This window comes from Apiospora phragmitis, assembly GCF_038363925.1.
Source record: "Apiospora phragmitis strain CBS 135458 chromosome Unknown utg000001l:1.0-2902119.0:1.0-2906034.0, whole genome shotgun sequence".
NCBI lineage: Eukaryota > Fungi > Ascomycota > Sordariomycetes > Amphisphaeriales > Apiosporaceae > Apiospora > Apiospora phragmitis.
The window spans coordinates 190,262-209,528 of NW_027117399.1; the positions used below are offsets into that span (position 1 = coordinate 190,262).

General features: G+C 54.0%; 7 protein-coding genes across 7 annotated transcripts; 4 read left to right on the forward strand and 3 right to left on the reverse strand.

Moving 5' to 3' along the window:
* Positions 1–1,926: 1,926 nt before the first annotated feature.
* On the forward strand, positions 1,927–3,296 carry PG994_000054 (uncharacterized protein; the record flags this gene model as incomplete). Its single annotated transcript, XM_066851463.1, has 3 exons — positions 1,927–1,990; positions 2,050–3,205; positions 3,263–3,296. The coding sequence occupies 3 exons, from the start codon at positions 1,927–1,929 to the stop codon at positions 3,294–3,296; spliced, it is 1,254 nt and encodes a 417-aa protein (XP_066722095.1).
* Positions 3,297–5,106: 1,810 nt separating this feature from the next.
* PG994_000055 (3-hydroxyisobutyrate dehydrogenase) lies at positions 5,107–6,239 on the forward strand (the record flags this gene model as incomplete). Its single annotated transcript, XM_066851464.1, has 2 exons — positions 5,107–5,310; positions 5,601–6,239. The coding sequence occupies 2 exons, from the start codon at positions 5,107–5,109 to the stop codon at positions 6,237–6,239; spliced, it is 843 nt and encodes a 280-aa protein (XP_066722096.1).
* A 1,540-nt stretch (positions 6,240–7,779) lies between these two features.
* On the forward strand, positions 7,780–8,982 carry PG994_000056 (RTA1 like protein; the record flags this gene model as incomplete). Its single annotated transcript, XM_066851465.1, has 3 exons — positions 7,780–8,522; positions 8,593–8,667; positions 8,793–8,982. 3 exons carry the CDS (start codon positions 7,780–7,782, stop codon positions 8,980–8,982), a joined length of 1,008 nt encoding a protein of 335 aa, XP_066722097.1.
* A 995-nt stretch (positions 8,983–9,977) lies between these two features.
* Positions 9,978–10,437, reverse strand: PG994_000057 (uncharacterized protein; the record flags this gene model as incomplete). The annotated part of the gene is made up of 4 exons (XM_066851466.1): positions 9,978–10,038; positions 10,110–10,292; positions 10,360–10,379; positions 10,435–10,437. 4 exons carry the CDS (start codon positions 10,435–10,437, stop codon positions 9,978–9,980), a joined length of 267 nt encoding a protein of 88 aa, XP_066722098.1.
* Positions 10,438–10,977: 540 nt separating this feature from the next.
* PG994_000058 (mitochondrial 54S ribosomal protein mL44) lies at positions 10,978–12,252 on the forward strand (the record flags this gene model as incomplete). The annotated part of the gene is made up of 1 exon (XM_066851467.1): positions 10,978–12,252. The coding sequence occupies one exon, from the start codon at positions 10,978–10,980 to the stop codon at positions 12,250–12,252; it is 1,275 nt and encodes a 424-aa protein (XP_066722099.1).
* A 963-nt stretch (positions 12,253–13,215) lies between these two features.
* On the reverse strand, positions 13,216–15,764 carry PG994_000059 (uncharacterized protein; the record flags this gene model as incomplete). Its single annotated transcript, XM_066851468.1, has 2 exons — positions 13,216–14,815; positions 14,893–15,764. 2 exons carry the CDS (start codon positions 15,762–15,764, stop codon positions 13,216–13,218), a joined length of 2,472 nt encoding a protein of 823 aa, XP_066722100.1.
* Positions 15,765–17,025: 1,261 nt separating this feature from the next.
* On the reverse strand, positions 17,026–18,720 carry PG994_000060 (uncharacterized protein; the record flags this gene model as incomplete). Its single annotated transcript, XM_066851469.1, has 3 exons — positions 17,026–17,310; positions 17,367–18,370; positions 18,429–18,720. The coding sequence occupies 3 exons, from the start codon at positions 18,718–18,720 to the stop codon at positions 17,026–17,028; spliced, it is 1,581 nt and encodes a 526-aa protein (XP_066722101.1).
* Positions 18,721–19,267: the final 547 nt, after the last annotated feature.

Below are 19,267 nucleotides of genomic sequence, written 5' to 3' on the forward strand. Positions count from 1 at the left end.
GTCTGGCGCTTTCAATTGCTTGTCGGGTTCTTTGTGAGCAAATGGTTGAACCTGTCAGTGTGTCAGGCAGGGTACATACAGCAAGGACACGGGAGGGGTAGCTGTGAAAGAAAGCAGCCGGAGCTCCTGTCCAAGTGTCCAGGCCCCTGATCAATCGAAAGATCTGCAAGGGCCAGAATGATGTTGGTCTGATATGTAGGTGCATATGGTTTAGATGATGCAGGCATTCACATTGGTCCGGGAAGAGCATGGCTAGTGCACCAACAGTATCAGAAGCCTCAGCATCGGGGCCTACTATGGTTGACTGAGGTGGGCTTGAAGTAGCGGACCGATCGTGTCACGTTGGTTTACACGTACATGCATCCAACACCAGACAGACGATCGGTCGGTCAGTCAGTCCCCATGCAACACATCTATTTCCACGTGTGTTAGAGGAAGAGCAGTTGAAGCAGCCAGTCGTCAAAGCCATTGGACAGCTACTCAAATTGATGAGTGACACATTTCTAGGCACTTCAAATGTCGTCCGAGGCCCCAAGAGCACGCCTGGCTAATTGAAGTAAGCAGTAGCATCAGACCGAATTCTTCGACAACGCTGACGTTGGGGCAGAATTTGTTGTGAACACCATCAACTTCGCAGTTAGAGCGTTCAAGTTACGATTCATGGGGCATAGATGTACCTGGATCTGCGTGTTCATAGCCCAGGGCAACGAGCAGATGTAATATAGCACTGAAGTGTTATATTCGCACTGAAGACTGAAGAGGCATGTTGCTACCCTAGGATGTAGTTGTCATGCACGTGGCTCTGAGATATCCTGTACCCAAGGAGGGAGGGATCACCACCTGCTGCTTGACCTGGTTGCCCGGCAAGCCACCCAAGGGCGAGATCCTCAGAAGAATGTTGAGGCTCTGGAAAAGCCCAGGAGTCCCAGACTGCCAGACTCCCATGGTCCTGTCCGCCTGGGGAAAGGAAAACTGTGCGCTCTATACCCACCCATGTCTAAGATTGACTGGAAGAATGTCCTCCAGATCGGGTGAAATGAAATGACGCTATTCCCATTCAGACTATGCCCGCTAGTTCAAATAGAGCGAGATGAAATCGTGGGGCCCTGGTTTGGAGATCTCTAATTGGCTGCTCGTATCGTAAAGGTGGGTCTCATCACTCTCTTCGCCAGGGAGAGCAGTTCTTACGGCTTGACGGTCCCGACCTTACCCAGTTGCCCCCATTGCCCTCAGTTCCAGGAGTGGCAGATTGGTGAACGGTTCACGCGGGCATGAACAATACCCCCCCTCCCCCAGTCCCGTCCTAGCAGCAGCCCACCCACCCTACACCTCAGACCCTCGCACCCTCAGGTCCCAAGTCCCAGTCTCGTCTCCTCAGTCTGTCTTCTTTCGTCCTTCGAGAACCCTTTTTTATCCCAGCCTACAATCGAAGGAGAGAGTACGAGACGTGTTGCGCCTTCGAACACATCAACCGGTTGGCCAATCCACTCGCCAATCTTTTCGATACGTCCAGTTTGGATTTTCATTTGTTTCCCGCTCTTTCAATGCCCGTTGGTTTGGCGCATCATACATCTTTGTAAAGGAAAGAAGGTCAGTCCATTCCGTTACGGGGCACAGTCGCACAACGCGCGCGCGCACATACACCGAGCTCATCCCTACACATCAGAGCGCCGTCACGAGAGAAAAAAAAGCTCAATGCGCTTCGCGTCTCGTTACCGACAAGCCCTCACACTAATGCGACGACTCTAGTCACTTCACTTGAGTTATTATCACCGACTCTTTAATATCCTATTTGGGGAGATTTTCGACGCGCTTCCGGAGCTTAGTTGAAGCGCGACACGTTCGAGTTCAGGATACAGGACCTGAGAGCGACACCAATTGCCACACTTCTTGCACTTCTCGAGTCTTCTTACATACGTCGCCATAATGGATGCTTCGCGCCAACTCCCCAAAACACACAACCCTCTGATGGTTGAAAATGTGCCACCCTGTACGTACCTGCTTGCTTCCCTTTCCCCACTTGGATGCCAGAGCTAACTTCGCGTGCAGTCACCGACCTCGTCGGCCGCCGCCGCCTTGGTCAGACCCAGCTGACCCCGAAGATGGTTCAAGCCACTTCTACCGCCGATCTCGATGCTTCGAACCTGGGCGTCTTTGACTATGCGCACCTCCGCGCGCCTCTGCCCAAGGGCATCGTGTCGGGCATTTTCAAGTCTTCGCCCAACTCTTACTTCCTCATGCGTCGCAGTCAAGATGGATTTGTCTCCGCCACGGGTATGTTTAAGGCTACGTTCCCGTATGCTGAGGCGGTCGAAGAAGAGAATGAGCGCAAGTACATCAAGTCTTTGGTCACTACCAGTCACGAGGAGACCGCTGGCAACGTTTGGATTCCTCCGGAGCAAGCCTTGAGCCTTGCGACGGAATACCGCATCACCCCGTGGATTCGCGCTCTGCTCGACCCGGCCGATATCCCCGTAACAAACACTTCAGATAGTTCTCCCAAGAAGATTCAGGCGCCGCCGAAGTTTGATCCCATCCTGGCATCCCAAAACACACTGGCTCCTCCCACGCCTTCCTCTCTGCGCAGCACCCGCGGTCGCCGATCTGTTAGCCCCGCGAAGAAGCGGGCAATTGCCTCCCCGCGCAAGCGATCTACCAAGGTCACTGCTGCGCAAGTCACTGTTGCTGACCCGTCCTCAGCCGACAAGGTTAATGGCGTTGCCGCTGAGAGCTTCAAGGAGATGACACCATCTTCCGCCGCCACGGATGAAGTCCAGATTGAACAGATCGAGACAGAGCCTGCTGTAGTACTGGCACCGGTCGAGGAAGAGCCCAGGGTGCAAGTCAAGGTTGACCAAGATGTCAAGGTCTTCAAGGGAGTCGAGACAACGCACACCAATGTTGAAATCGGACTGCCTGCAGGCAATGAACCCCCGAGTGCCGAAGAAGCCGCCAAGATGATCGAGGAGGCTAGGGCGATGGTTCAGGCTGCAGCCAAGGAAGTTGAAGGCGCTGATGCTTCTGCTTCTAAGAACAGCAAACGCAAGGTTGAGGACATTACCGTCGGTGATGAGGAGGGAGAGGAGGGCTATGGTGATTCGTCTTCAGAGCCCCGGTCCAAGAAGGTCAAGACTGAGGTTGAGTTGAGAAAGACGAGGGTGAGGAACCGAGCGCTGGTCGGTATTAGTGCCACACTTGCGATTGGGTATGTTTCTCCGGCCATGAAATCTCTGTGTGGAATGCAAGCTAACCGTACGAACAGGGCCATTATTCCGTATGTCATGGGCGTCTTCTGAAAAGGGTGGTTGGATACGTAAATTGAGGGCTGGGTTATCTCGGAAGCCAGAGGGCAGGCATGTTGCAAAGTGATTTTCCCCGGCGGAGTTTGAGGACCATAGTTTGATTTTTCTTTTGCACATACCCATACCCATACCCTTTCACCCTTGGAAGCAGTGAGAGATGCTGCTTTGTTTTCTAAAGATGGGCTTTTGTTACTATTGGCAGAGGCTCTGTGTACGATGTGAACATCACCCCCTTTTGACCGCCCCGTCCCATCTACAAGCATTTGGGAAGGCAGAACATGATGCTCGGTAGCTCGGACTGGAATGAATATAGCCGCTGGTTCAGATAATGTATATTGCTGCTTTCTGCATCGCTGCGTCGAACGTCGGGAAGAAGCTTGAAGGCTTTTCCCCATGTTGTCGACGGGAATGAAGCGGTGTCTAGATGGCTAACACTTAACCAGACAAGACACCCTTAACGATCTAATGTGTAATTGGACCGCAAGACCACCTCTGTACATACATACCGCAAGACCGGTATTGTTGCTGCCACCATTACAACATCCGTGCTGGCTCATAGTAATACCCTCGTTGCATTGCAGGCAATGGCCATTTCTTAGTTCCTTCATCCATGGCCAATGTCTACAAAGTGTCATTAGTTCAGAACGGATCAACTTGCTCTTGTCGATTCGGACGAGGCCGTTTTCACATAATCCTTTTATGGGGGAACAAGACACACATATGTCGACCAATATGATCAAGGAGATAATGGCCACATGCAGCACATAGATGTAGGTTACACGCACGTGCTGACCCCTGCAAATTGTAACTCGGTCTCGTCCAATCCCAGGCCTGTCCTGTAGCAATCTCCCCCGTTATCTTGAAGCTTCACTTTGAGCCCTGGACTTGTTATCTTTATCGGTAAGTGCGCCATTGACCGCCCTCTTCCGTCCTTTCACTCTTGCCATAAACTCTCATGTCTTCCGAGTCATGGCTGTCTGTCTGTCTGGTCACATTGAGAAGGAAAAAGAAGGCCCAAGCTTTTTCCAATATTAATTTACATGTTCAAAAAGGAAGTTGAAATTTCCTACCGATATTTTTTTATTTCCCATGTCCTCTCTCTACTTTCTTCCAGTTCTTGGATGGGAAAAGTTCGATCGCTTCTTAACAGGTAGTTGGGAAGCAGAGTTGTCTCTTCGAATCTATCCAACGCTTTTCTCCCTTGTCATGTCCGGTATGGGTACGGATACGCAGGTATGCTTCGTCCAGACAACATCTTGAGGAAGACCATCCGAATCTATCCAAAAAGCCAGGGCCTTGCTATCTACTTCTAGCTGGGAATGCTGACGTCCCACGTCCGCGGTGCCTAGTGGTCTGCTGACTGGTGCGCTGTGTGCTGCACTGGCTAACCTAGTGCCCCAGAATGCCGGGGAAATCTGGAGCAGCTCCAGCCTAGGAGCGGCAATGGTCGGTTCTTCGGGGCGCACTACCCCGCGACCTGGGGTGTCCGTACAACGAGAGAGGTAGGTCATATTGCTAACAAGGTATTTCCAAGCCTCGGCCGTGTCATTTTCCTTTGCTTCATTTCCCAACGGCTGGATCGAGTGATCAAGTTGCAATTAAATCTTGTTATATTCTGCGATATCTGTCGGAAGTAGCAGAGCTGTTTGTTTAATCATGCGACCTCAACTAATCGCTGGGGTGCTTGCGTCGCTCCCACACCTCCAAACGCGCATTCGCCTCAACCGCGCGGAGATTCGAGAATTATGGCTTCGTTGGCCTTGGGCAGATGGTATGTGGTGTCTAAATCTACCCAGCTCACGGAATGTCACTTGCTAATATTCTGCTCGACCAGGGTTACCAAATGGCCAAAAACCTGCAGGCGAAGCTGCCACCCAGCGACTCGATCCGAATCTTCGATATTAACCAGAGCGCGGTACGCCGGCTTGCCGAGGATATGAAGGCTTCGCAAACAGGCGGAGCAGTGTTGACCACGGCTGAGACCGCTAAAGACGCTGCTCGAGATTCGGTAAGAGCAGCCCCTTTCGTCCCCTAACTCCATTCCCCGTCCATATGATGAGTATGTTCTATCCATGATCTAAGTTGGGACCGGTTCGCCGGTTCTCCCGTGATTATTTTTATACATAAAGCCAATCCTCTGATAGACATCTAAATTCTTCTGCCACGTCAAGAAGCACTCCCTCGTACGTCTTCCGGCTGCTAACAATCAGTCGTACAGGACACAGTTATAACATGCCTACCTGAGCCCGCGCACGTGAAAGCCGTGTTCTCGGACATTCTCTCTTCTGATCTCCCAAGAGAGATAGGGTGTATATTGATTGCTCGACCATCGACCCGTCATCGTCCCGCGAAGTGGCAAAGATGGTTTCGTCCGCCGCACAGGGCCAATTCGTAGACGCGCCTATGTCGGGTGGGGTGGTCGGAGCTATGGCCGGGACGCTCACGTTCATGCTCGGCGCCCCTGATGCTCTTCTGCCCAAGATCGAACCCATTTTACTCCGGATGGGGAAGCGCGTTCTCCACTGCGGCGCACAGGGGACAGGCCTGAGTGCCAAGCTGGCCAATAACTACCTCTTGGCCATCAACAACATCGCCACAGCGGAAGCCATGAACCTAGGGATTCGATGGGGTCTCGACCCGAAAACGTTGGCCAATGTCATCAACGTAAGCACCGGGAAATGCTGGCCTAGCGAGATCAACAATCCCGTCAAAGGGGTGGTTGAAGGCGCACCTGCCGGCCAGGATTATTCTGGTGGATTTGGCATCGCGTTGATGAAGAAAGATCTTAATCTCGCCATTGTCGCCGCACAAGAGGCGGACGCGAGGCTCGAGCTCGGTGACCAGGCGAAACAAGTGTACGCCGAGGCGGAGAAACTCGACAGTTGCAAAGGCCGAGATTTCTCGGTTGTTTATAGATATCTAAACGGGAAGGAGTGAGGGGGCAGAGTCCAGACAGCATCAATAGGTACCAACAACGATCACCTTTGAGAAAGGCTGTAGCCGCCTGGCACGTGGGGTTAGATTCGAATACATTTCTTATCTTGACAAGGCCGTCGGCTGAATATCCGAGTGGCCCTACATGTCCTGTTATTTGACTGCATATACGATACCGAGAAGGTCCGGGGCGTATTGTATGTATGACGGGTTGTCGAAGCGAAGCATGCCTCCAAAGATTGCATAACGCAGCGCTAAGGTCTTATTCTACTTCTCGGAAGGGCCCACCTCCGGCCGACGGCGGGCTTGGACGACTCCACCCACCATCCCACCAAGCAGCCAAGCGTTGAAGCTGAGGCACAAACAGAGATTAAGGCTTCTCGTCTCGGTAAGCTCGGGCGGATACAACACGCCGAGGGAGACATGACGATACATCTCATTTCATCTAGCTTTGACGGGAGGTATTCCTACGCGGATGCATGAGTGTATCCGGTCTTCTACAGAGGAAGAGGAGAGACTGAGAGAGACGGTGCCTACTGCCTACGTTCCTGGGCCAAGGCTATGTTGATTCATGATCTTTGATTGAGGAGCGAAAGTCCCGACAGATACAAAAACGCGCCTGACAAATGCGAGGTGGTCTAGAAGCGGACCTCGCGTGGCATAGCGCAACCGACAAAGAATGCCATGGCATGGCAAACGAACCAGCCAACCAGCATGGATGATAGGCTCGCTTATGACAGATTGGAGACCCTCCATCGCACTTTTTGCACTTGCGCTTTCTACCCGATTAGGAAATCCACTCGTTAACGCGAGCCTTGGCCTTACACGCTTGTTGGCCTTCCCTAATGTCTGTTGGATTGATTGGATCTGTCGTATGTCCCGTCCCTATTACCATTATTGTCTTGGGGCAAAAGGAAGAGCCCCTACCCGGCGGCGGTGCTTTGCTGTACTCCGTAGACGTGCCCTGCTACTAGCTACTTGTCAATGCTACTCCATCCCAACTTCTACCCGAGATGGAAGCGTGTATGTGCATGATAAGCAGCCATCAACCCGGTCTGTTCTGCCGTATTATTTGTACATTGGATCGCCCCTAAGCTTCGTTTCGGGGACTTTTGTTTCGTTGCTAACCTACTTCTTACTAACCGGCTGTCGTCCGCTTGTCGCCTCTGACCTCTTTCCCTACTTCCTCGATAATAAATCTATTTTAGTTTCTTAACGATTATTGTGTTTGTTTCTTCGTTGTTTATCACCTATTCGTGTCGTCTAAGGTTGCCTGCCCCTCCAACTGCATATACTGGAGACCGTTTCAGTGATCACCGCCCGCTTATTATCACCACACTTCTCTAAGCAAGGGTCGCATCTACCATCAGCTTACATATTCGAAGCACCACTTAGACAGAGCTCTCGTTATAGGTTTTCGGGCCAAGAGATCGGGAGAAAGACAAAGGAGGAAGAGCATTCAAAAAAACAAACCGATCGAAACAAAGGGCCAATAGCTTGCATAGGAACGGAACCTGTTATCTTTTCCGCTTGGAAACGAAGAATGTCGTCGGACAACGGCAACGGCACCGCGCCGCACAAGATGAGCTTCAAGGACTGCACCGAGGTCAGCGCCTTCTGCCCCGTGCAGGCGACGGTCCTGGGCTACTACCCGAACATGGGCGTCAACGCGTTCCTGTGCGCCGCCTTCGCCGTCTGCGTGCTGGGCCTCGTCGGCACGGGCGTCTGGAAGCGCACGTGGGGCTACTCGGCCGCGCTGACGGCCGGCTGCATCCTCGAGTTCGTCGGCTACATCGGCCGCGTCCAGCTGAGCGCGAACCCGTGGAACGACAAGGCCTTCCAGACGCAGATCTGCTGCATCATCCTCGCGCCCACGCTGATCTGTATTTCGATTTACCTCACGCTCAAGCACGTCACCTTGTCGATCAGTCCCGAGCTCTCGCGCATCCGGCCCCGCCTCTACCCCCTCTTCTTCGTGCCCGCCGACGTCTCGTGCCTGATCCTGCAGGCCATCGGCGGCGGCATCGCCGCCTCGGCCGGCAAGACCAACGCCGCGCTGCTGGAGCAGGGCGACCGCGTCATCATCGCCGGCATCGCCCTCCAGGTCGCCGTCCTGGGCTTCTTCGGCATCATGTCCCTCGACTACTTCATCCGCGCCCGCAGCTGGGTCAAGAAGGGCGGCGCCAGCCCCGAGGTGCTGCGGCTCTGGAACGACAAGAAGTTCCGCATGTTCGCCTACGCTGTCGCTGGCGCGTTCACGGGCATCTTCATCCGTTGCGTTTATCGGTGAGTTATATCTGGAATCCGATGGGGGGTTGTGGTTTTTCCCCTTTGCTAACGTCGTTGTATGCTACAGTATTGTGGAAATGGCTGGTGGTTGGGGCAACCCCATCATGCAGGACGAGCCTTCATTCATTGCCTTGGAGGGATTGTAAGTTTTTATCCCCTTTCGAAATTGATACACCCCCGTCAAACCTTCACACATCGCCTCCCACATCCGCCTCCCCCCTCTATCCAGAAAGGACTATGTCCCGCTAACCATCGTAACCCAAATAGCATGATCCTCATCCCCGTCGCCCTCCTGACCATCTTCACCCCCGGCGTCCTGTTCCCCGACATGGCCGCGCGGGAGGCCATGCGTTTCCGCGGCAGAAGAACAAGAACCAGGGGGCCGTTGCGGACGCCGAGAAGGCCGAGCACGTGCCGGGCACCGGTGACGGCGCCGTCACTACGTCGGGAGACGTGACGCCCCACGGATACAACCACGACACGAACGCAGATGCTGCGAACAAGAACGCATCGGCGGCGTCGAGCTTGTAGAGTCTTATTGAGACGAAAGCGGCGGCCCACGTCGAGGGTTCCCCATTCTGGTTTTACTATTTCCTCGTATTTTTGAAGTGAACGCATGAAAGGGGTAAATGAGACCGTATGGCATTTGTAGCGTATAGATAGATAGATTATAATTACCCCTTTCTCGAGTCGAAATAAGCGAATCTTTTGGCCGTTCTTAGCTATCCCAGCACCAATTTTTGACGTGATTGTAGTGTGGTCTGCTTGATAGATGGACGGCCGGCGGAAATTCCGATGAAGCGTCAATGTAAGTCCACACTTGCCGCGCAGGACGAGGCGGAGGCGATCTCAGCCAGTAGCGGCACCATGATCGGACAGCGCCAATGCTGCCGGTAAATGCATAGCTAGTCAGCCCGTTACCTGGGGTTGGGATACATCCAGCAAGGCGGCCATGCAGCGGAAGGGAAAGCGAATTCAAGAATGGGCTACTACCACAAGAGGGGTGTGAGGTGGGAAGGCGGTGATAGGAGGGTTCGACACGGGTAATGAGTCGACTACGGCGGACTTCCGGCTACAGTTGTCTCGGCGGCTCGCTCATTAAACATTCGCTTGCAGGCCGAGGCGATCGCACCCCTGACTCTAGAAAAGGAGTGATGCCGAACATCTAAACCCTCCGATGATATGGTACCGTATCCCAAGAAATGCATAGAAGGCATGGCTTTCCCTGCGCTATGACTCAGCAGCACCACAGAAGCCCAGGCTGTGCTCCCTCGAGGTGTACGCGACCGGTACCAGTCGTTCGAGGTCTTCGCCCGAACCAATTATATCATATTCTTCGACCGATGTTTAAGAGGTCAGTCATGCAAGGTAGCAGAATGTCTCAATGTCATTTAATTCCCATCCGGTGGATATATACAAGTATGAAGCCTCATCCTAACCCCTGCACACAGCTCAAGAGTCGTTCTTCTTTTGCGCCTCTGCCTTCTCGTGATCGACAATCTGCTTGCTCCAGCTGCAGGTATTTGATTAGCCTGAGTTCCTTCCGACTCGACGGTGTCGGATTTGGTGGATATGACGACATACTATCTGCTAGGGAAGAACCGGCCGGGCTCGGGCATCTTGTATCGGACTTCTCGTTGTGCGCTCAGGTTCCACGTCAGGGCTGTGAGACCGACAATGACGCCCATGAAGACGGCAGTGTTGGCTTTCCAGTTAGAGGGCTGGGCGTACCAACCACCGCTGGGCGACCAGACGTGCTTGGGGTATCTGAGTTCCAGGGATCGAGGTTAGAGGAGGGAATTCGGTTGCGCAGGGCGTTTCGAGGGTTGCTTACTGAACTTTAGGACCGCCACCCTGATGATTGTTAGCTATTGATCCAAGGCATTATTCGGGGCAGAACAGAACTTACCATCTTGGCTGATTTGTGATGAATGGAGTCTTGTTGAGATCAATTGACCGTTCAATCGTCGTTCTTCGCGGATCCTGTCCTATGAGCTCCGGCCTAATTGACGTTGTCTCGAGATTCAACCGGGACGCTGGAGCTTTCGAGTGGATTATTGTTTTTCACTTGATTGCGGCTGCCCACAGCTGGAGGTAGGTACCTACAGTGAGGTGGGTGGTGCAGGTACAGGCTATTTGGGGGTGGGCAGTTACAGCGGGCGGGTGCACCAAAAGCTTCCCCCCCCCAAATTCAAAAGGTGCTTGCAGACTCGCAGTGCCTGATAAACAAATTGGAGCTAACCCGAACGGGTGAACGGATCATCCAATCAGCGGATCCCTGAAGCTTCTCCCACGACGCCAGCTTCCAGAAACTTTTTCCCTGGCCAGACTCGAGACCCCAAAAAGTACGACCACCAGCTGCAACTGTCGGTTGCTTCACACAACCCGCCCCGGCAACAACTTCCGCAGGTGGGAGAGAGACAGGAGAGGGCCCCTCATGTCCACCTATATAATGAAGAGATTGCGGTTAGATCGCCTAGCGAGCCAATTGCTTGCAGCTCCCATCAGCCCGGCAGCCAGACTCTCGCGACCCTCCCGGATATCACGATCGATACCCCAGGCATGCCGTCATTCTTCTCTTTACAACACACAACCGTGCCAGAGGAGGCACCAGTCCACGGCAGTCGAACCAGCGCCTCTGGAGGAAGAATTGGTCCATGAACCCCAAGATGACGAGTCAAGACCAAAACCACTTCGAAGCAGTCGAGGTCTTCCCTCGCCGCACCCTGCCCGAGCAGCATCTTCGGCCAAATTAGCCGCTTTACACGCACGACTGTCTCTTTCCTCCAAGATTCCCGTCGAGACGCTGGCGCGAGCTCTAGTCGACCCCTCGGCCGATGCCCACCCGAAATACAATAATGCGAACCTCGCCTACGTGGGTTCGACTGTCCTTCACTACCACACCTCGGAGACGTTAATCACGAGGTACCCTCGCCTACCCATGGACATTCTCTTCGCCGCCATGAAGGCCTACGCAGGAAATCCCGCTTTGCATCAAGTCGCCCGCGCATGGGGTGTCGAGGCCGCCGCTGCACCTGGTGGGGAGGTCGATCCCGGTCTGCTGCAGTTCGACCCCATGAAGCCTACCGTCGTCATGAACAAATGGGGATATGTTCGCGCCGAGACCATCGAGTCCCAAACATTCAAGTCGGGCAAGGGTATCAGCGGCCGTGTTATGTACGGCAGCAACCCATTCGGCGAGTCGTCGGCCGCCAAGTCTCTCCCCGACCTTGACGACGGCCGGAATAGCAAGACGATGCTCCTGCAGAACGCGCCGGCGAACGCCTATGCCAATTTTGTGCGAGCAGTAATCGGTGCGGTTCACATGCACTGTGGCCGCGACGCCGCCAAGAAATTCGTCATGTCCCACTTCTTGTCGCGAACGCTCGATCTGTCCAAAATGTTTGAATTCAAGCTGCCTACACGAGAACTGGCAAGGCTGTGCGCGCGAGAGGACTTTGACCCGCCTGTAGCCCGACTGGAAAGCGAGACTGGTCGATTGAGCAGGACACCAGTTTTTGTGGTGGGTATTTACAGCGGAATGGACAAGCTTGGGGAGGCTGCGGGGCCGGATCTGGACTCGGCTCGCATTGCTGCTGCCATCACCGTTCTGAAGTCATGGTATCTGTACAGCCCTGGTCAGGTCAGCGTGCCCAGCGACACATTCGCGGAGGATGCTGCGCCCTGGAAACCGGCCTACGTTGATATTGGCGAGATCATCTCGTAAACCGGTTCAAACTCTGCTCGACAAGCTTAGGAAAAGCTGCTTCAGGGGCACCCAGGCAAGTGGGTGGCGCTTTGGGCGAGGTTGGCGCAAGCGGGCTGACCCTGTACGAAATAGAAATTCAATTGTACATTGTACATTTTTTAAACGAGCTCAAAGGTCCCAAGTTGCTCTATGGCGAGGTGGCTAGATGGTGATCTACTCAATGGACTTTTGGCTCAGAAACTGTATAGCAGACAGATAATGTACCATATCATATCATACGACACCAAAACGACACAGGAAAGCATGTAGAGGAAATATTCACGACCAATCGTTCATAAAGTGTAAATATACACATGCCAACTCGCACCCCTTGGTTTTCACACGACTGCTTCAAGTTGTAGAAGGTGCGCCCCTTTCTCGCTACATTGGTCTCGAATTTCTACCCGTATATGGCCTTCCCAGATCGCCCAGATGTAACAAAAAAAGGCACGAAAATTTGGAATAGGGGAAGTTACTTAGACATACACATTTTCTCGATCTTAGGGGATAACCTCTGAGCTTGTGTGATATCTACTATCGTGTATCGTAGTAGATTTTTTGCGTAGTTATAAACGTCTTGTTCTTCTCGTTCGTCGTCTCCCTCAATCTCTCTCTCTGTCTTGTTATCATGATATACACTCGCTCGTCGCTCCCTGACAGGGTATCTACCTAGCCTGCCTACCAGTCAGCCAACTGGTGGTGGCTTGTTGGGTCCGAAGGACTTGTATAACAACCATACAAAAGGAAATTCTAAATGCACACAATCACCAGCCCTCCCCCCCTTTTTTTGTTTAGGAAAAGAAATAAAAGTCCCTCCGAGGAAAAGAAAGAAAGTCGAACGCTTCGCTCAAGATATACAGTACCAAACACAGTATACAATTAGTACAACCCATTAGAATTCCTTCCAAACGCACTCCCGCGTGCGGGCGCAATAGATAGCGATCAGCTGAAATGATCCCCCTCGCCCAGCCGCCCGTGCGTCCCCCGGCGCATGCGCCGCCTCTGGCGCAGCTCCCGCGCCGCGGCCTCGCGCTCCTCGCGGGCCTTGCGCTTGCGCTCGTAGATGGCGCATACGCAGCCGCGGATCTGCTCCTTGCCTTCGTCGTAGTTGGCGCGGGCGAGCTCGACGACGCGGTCGATCTGCTCGGGCGTGTACACGAAGTTCCACGTCGACATGTAGTCCGACTTGGCTGGGTCGACGTCGGGCACCTTGGGGTTCGCCATAAAGGGCAGATACACCACCGCGATGCCGGCGCCGGGGTCGCGCAGTTGCTGCCAGGCCGCATCCCGGTCTGGGCTCAGCTTCGATGGAGGCGGCGGCTCTGAGGATTGCTCCTGGGTCGTGCCCACCCAGATGGTGCAGTAGCCCAAGTCCGAGTCCTCTGGGTGGCTCTGATCATGCTGCGCCTTCTCCTTCTGCTCCGCGGGGTCCTGGTCGCGGATCTCGGCTTCTTTCTCCCTTTGCGCCTCAAGGAGCTTCGAATCGGCCTCGCGGTTAGAGTGTGCCTCTGCCTTCCTGAGCTCGGACTCGGCTTTCTCCGGTGATTCATCCCCCTTGGACCAGCCGGCACCTACGGGCCACCCCTTGATGCCACGCTGCCGAGCGTAACCATCGGTGACTGAAAGCCAGTTATCTGTCTTAATATCGGCCGAAGCATCAAATGCTATGACGACATCGACATCACGGCCAGGGCGAAGCAAAGGGTAAATCGGTAGGTTGTTTGACATGCCAGCATCCATGAGCTGGATGTATTCCTGGTTATGAATATTGGTGGGTGTCGTGAATCGCAGTTGCTCTTCGCTCAGGCCATAGACGAAGTTGGGTATCTGAGCCGGATCGATGGGGTGTACTTTCTCTAGATCTTCATTCCGGCCATGTACAACTTCGTCGATGGTGCCAAATCCTGTTAAACTCTTCACGAGTGGTCTTACTTCGCGATAATAGTGACTCAGGGTTGCGCAAAATGCCGAACCATAAATACCCATGAGGATGGGCATCCGCATTTCGGGTAGGTGGAAACCGCTCTCGGGAGGGACATCCTTTCCGTTGTTGAATCTTCGTCCGATGGCCCAAGTTGGGATACCCGCATTGAACTCTTCACAGAAAAACTCGTATGGAGTCATTTCGAACCACTGAAACCAAGCCTCTTGCTTGGCGAGTTCTTTTGCGTCTGCCGAGGGGGAGTTGGGCTCCAGGGAGTTTGCGCCTTCCAAGTCAGGGATTTCGTGGCGGACAGCGGTATAAATTGGCATAGGGTTCTGCCCATACTTGACGTAATTCCGCTGGTTTGACAGCTTGAAATCGCGGTCATCGACGCCAAGTTCGCCCTTGGGCACTAACAACCTTGCTCCTAGCAAGATTCCGTAGACATCCACAAGCCCGAAAGCAGCGTTTGGGTCACCTCTCAGCTTCTCCACCAAGCTGCTAAGCAGTAGCTTGTTGGTTGGTGCTGATAGGATCGAGAGAAGGCTTCCGGAGGATAGGCTATGTGAACGCCAAGGCGGTTCTTCAGGTGGTCGATGACGTCGTGAAAGTTCCGTCCTGTAATAGAGGAGTGGTACAAAGCCTGTAGCCAACATGACCCACTGACGCCGGATGTGTAGGTCACACAGTCAAACAGGCCATCATCTTGAGTGGCGAGAAGCGACCCTGCTCCAGCAACCATAGCTCGCAAGCCGCCTCCCGAGCCGCAGACTGCAATCGTAGGCACATCGTCGGGATGAACATCTCTCTCATCGATAGCTAGGTATTGCGCCAGAGCTGCCGTTGCCACTTTCTTCCGACGTGCCAAGAACTCCTTCTCTTCGTCGCACAGCTGGTCAGATAGCCTGACCTCGGCGGCGTAGCGGATTTCCGGGTTGATGTAAGCATCGTGAGCATCACGCCAGATCTCATCGGACAGTGATCCGGGGGCCATGGACAGCTCGCGCTGGAGCTTGCGGAAATTGCCCGGGAGGTTCTTGGACCATTCCGGCAAGATGAGATTGACGAGACGGTCGGAAATGCCGGACCATTCTATGTCGGTGATGCTGGAGATGTCGTTGACTCCACGTACGAACCTAGACCAAGCGGTTTTCTCCCCGGGCTCATCATCCTGCGGGTTGGGTTCGGTCCGGTCTCTTTTGGGCTGGTGGACGAGCCTGGTATGCCGCAAGTGGCCGCCTGGGTAGAGGGAATACACAAGTAAGCCTCCGATAATGAAAACAGCGGGCACGATAGCGAAGGGGCCTTTACCACTGCTCCCATCTGGGCGCCGGCCCCGGGAGGTGAATAAGGCCCGAGGAAAAGATGACCGGAGCGAGCCCTGGGATTCTTGGCGGCCACGGGGTTGCGAAGTAAGGGCAGCGGACCGTGAGGGATTCCGGAGCCTGGATGCCCAGGTCGAGGTGGGTGCCAACTGGAGATTTCGGCTACACGGCGACGGCCATCTGACGAGTTGCGGTCGTCGCATGCGCCCCATCAGCTGCGCTTCGTGGGGGAGGCGCAACATTGCTGACACTGCAGGCCTCAATTACTGAGGATCTCTCCGGCTAATTGCTGTCATTTACTTATTTGCGCGTAATTCCTGCCGTCTTTGCAGACCTTTGAATTGAGCTGCAATGCCCTATTGAGTGCTTTTCTCTCGCAAAGAGTTCTGTTGCAGCTCAGCCCACAATCATGGAATAGTGACATCATTCAAATGAGGACTTGGCAAACAGAAAATCCATCCACGCGACGTATGCATCTAACGAGCTGTATGCTCCTAGTGGGTCTTGCCATTTAATTGTTGAGCTTGACCTTCCGCCTTCAGGCCCGCCAAAGTTTGTTCTGTAAGATGCATACAACGTAATGTTCTGCATAATGTTGCCCTGAATTTCTACTGCTTCTTGAACTTTCCCGAGTTGGCTGTGTAAGTATGTATAAAGACACTGACAACATATTTCGGTTTGTCAGAATAGCCACTTTCCCTCTCTATCTTATATAGTGTCTGCTCTCAGAATGGTATTCCCATTGATTGACTGGCCCGGGGAAGTAGCCGCAGCGGTATGGCATCGCAATTGGACATGTAAATGTGCTGAGGCGGACAAAAAACTTGGCGAAAATGATGATCCAGTGACAGATCTTCACCGATGTGCTCGTGACCTTGTCTATTGTCGGAGAGATATTATATTGGAGGGCATTTACTTCCAGCTTCTTCGTTAAGCCCCTGCCAATTATCACGGTTTGCTGTATGGTTGTGTGTCCCGTGGCCGGCCGGCCTTCGAAGGGTTTCGATACGATATTCCGAAACTTCTCAGTATTTAGAAAGAATCGCAACGCCAGGTTACAAGGTGTACGCATCTTTTTAGGCCACTACGGTGAACATTATATGCACGACCATGGTAGAGAGTGCTTGCTATATGTGCGCTTGGTAGTCATGCTCGCCCCCTATATAAACAACGGCCAAAATCCATCCGGCTCCTCTGTCACCACAGCATCCCCAATCACAATCGCAACACTCCTTGAGCCGCATGCTACTATTGAACATCAAGTTAGCTATCTACACGAGTAACTATGGACCCCTGGAGAAGAGGGTGTACCAAAGAAACCAAGCAGTGAAAGTCGAAAAGGGGTTCCGTATTGAAATAATGCAGTTGAGCCCGTTGTTCATCGTTGCTCGCTTATATTATACATTCTATCGTTCGCTGCAGAAAATCCCATGAAACGCCGGTACCTTATCCAGATGCCCGCCCATTTCTGTAAGACCATGATAATCTCTCGCTTCATCAAGCCTACCTACCCGATGCAACCTTGCGGTGAACCCAGCCAGCAAATCGCACAGCCGGCGCATCGACGTAGCGCCACCCCAGATCCGCCGCCCAGATCGTCACCACCCAGACCACCGCGACCGCGGCAACAACCCCCAAAACGTACCCGGAATCGGTCTCCGACCCCGTGATTCCCAAGAAGAACTTTCCGGCCCACCATCCCAACCCGTGCAAGATCGGAACGTGGACCAGGTAGAGGCTGTACGAGATGCGCCCAAGGTATCGAGCAAACGGGGTCGTGAACAGCCTCTGCAGCAAAGGCGCCCGGTCCAAGACGAATACCAGGGCCACGGCGGCGATCGTACCCAGAAATGGTCCGGTAGGTTGGCGGCGATGTACTGGCTCGGGACGAGTTGAGAGAGCCAGAAGTAACCGGGTGCCTTGTCGCCGCCTAGATGCCATGGTGGTGCGCCAAGCACGTAGAGTACGAAGATGTACATCGCAATTTGAACTGCGGCATGGACATGCTGATTGTCCCACTTGCGGGTGACTATAGACTTCCAGCTGCCGCTTCTGTGTGTGACTGCGGGTTTCCACTCGCCATCCAGCGTGCTGCTGACTTGCTCTGCTCCGACTTCTTCCTGGGTGCGGTGGCGAGAGTGAATACGCAAGTCCGCAAGCAGCATGCCGCCCAGGAAGAGGAACTGGGGCCAGTATACGAAGTACAAGGCCCAGAACGCCATGCCGGTCACCAGTAGCAGCCTCACGCTGCTCTCGCACCGAGATAGCGCGAGCAGGGTGCCGTACACGAGCAGCGAGCCCCTGAACTCATGTGGCAACGTCCAAAGGGCCGGGTTGTAGATCCACGTCCAGTCCGAGCTGTGAGCCAGCGGATCCGCCAGCTGCAGCACCGTGCGCGCGTAGTCCCCGAACTGCGCCCCCAGCGTCGCGAGGGGCGCGGGATCCATAGCCTTCGCCGCCGCGCCCGGCATCTGGCCCCCGCCCGCCTGCGTGCCACCGAACCCGTTCGCGTACGCGATCAGCGGCGTCGGCAGGCAGAACACGACGGGCGGGATGAACAGCCGGGGGTGCCGGCGGAACGCCGACGAGGCCAGCGCCGCGTACGCCTCCTCGGCCTTGCCGGGCCCCTGCCGCAGCAGCTTCAGGGCCTTGTGGCTCAGCGCGTACCCCGACACGACGAAGAAGACGAAGACGTGCGGCGGGCCGGAGATGGCGAGCCGGGCGATGGGCAGCTGGAGGAGGTGGTCTGTCTCGCGGCCCGCGTAGCCGTCGTGCAGACTCCAGGGGAACCAGATGAGCGAGATGTGGTGCCAGACCACAAAGAAGGCGGCGTAGCCACGTAGACCGTCTATATGTCGTTAGTCATGATCTATCTGGGCAAGGCGGACTGGTATTTTTGAACCGACCTAGCCACTCTGTTGACGATGGGGGCTTAATGTGCTCATCGCCGCCATGCTGTCGTCGATTTGAAGGATGAAGGAAACTTGGTAAGAGCTCTACCAGTGCTCGGCGGAGCCGTACTTTGCCTGGCTTTCGGCTCAGAGGGTTGGCTGAGTGACTTTTGCCGCTCTCATGAATTCCTGCCTCTTCGAGGATCGACTCTGCTTCCTTGAAATGACCACCATCCGAGCTGCTACTACTGACGGTCAGAAGATGGTAGTCAGCCGACTGAGGAGAAGCGTTGATGGGGTGAGGCATTCTGATCCGAGTTCTTCCACGGACGACGGACTGCCCACTTGATCAAGGCCGCCCAAACCGAAGGGAGCCCTGAGGTCTTTAACGAATAGCCGCTTCTGTGATCTGGCCAGAACATGCTCTGGAATGCGAAGGGCGTCACCATTCTCCTCCTTGGCATGTCCCGCTCATAACGGCCTGTCAATTGTCTTACCACACCGAGTAAAGTATCGTGGGATCGACCTTTGCACATTCGCTTGTCGACTCGTACTATGTTTAATTGCCTCGTGGTTTCGTGGACCCTAGCGACCTGCTACACAGGGTGGACTTCGAGAACCCCCTTCTTTCCATGAGGGAACTGGTGCAAGACTTGTACCTCCCATATGTCTTGGACGGTGAAGGAACCTCCCTACGACGCCACACCAAAGCTACCTGCTATGTCAAGGAATGAAACGGGAAGCAAAGGGAATAGGGGTTTTGGTGCGGCAGAGTTGGTGAAATTGATGGGAACCCAAAACGTGTTTGGCTAACCTCAATTAATATTAGGCCCTGTTTAATCGAGAAGTGACGA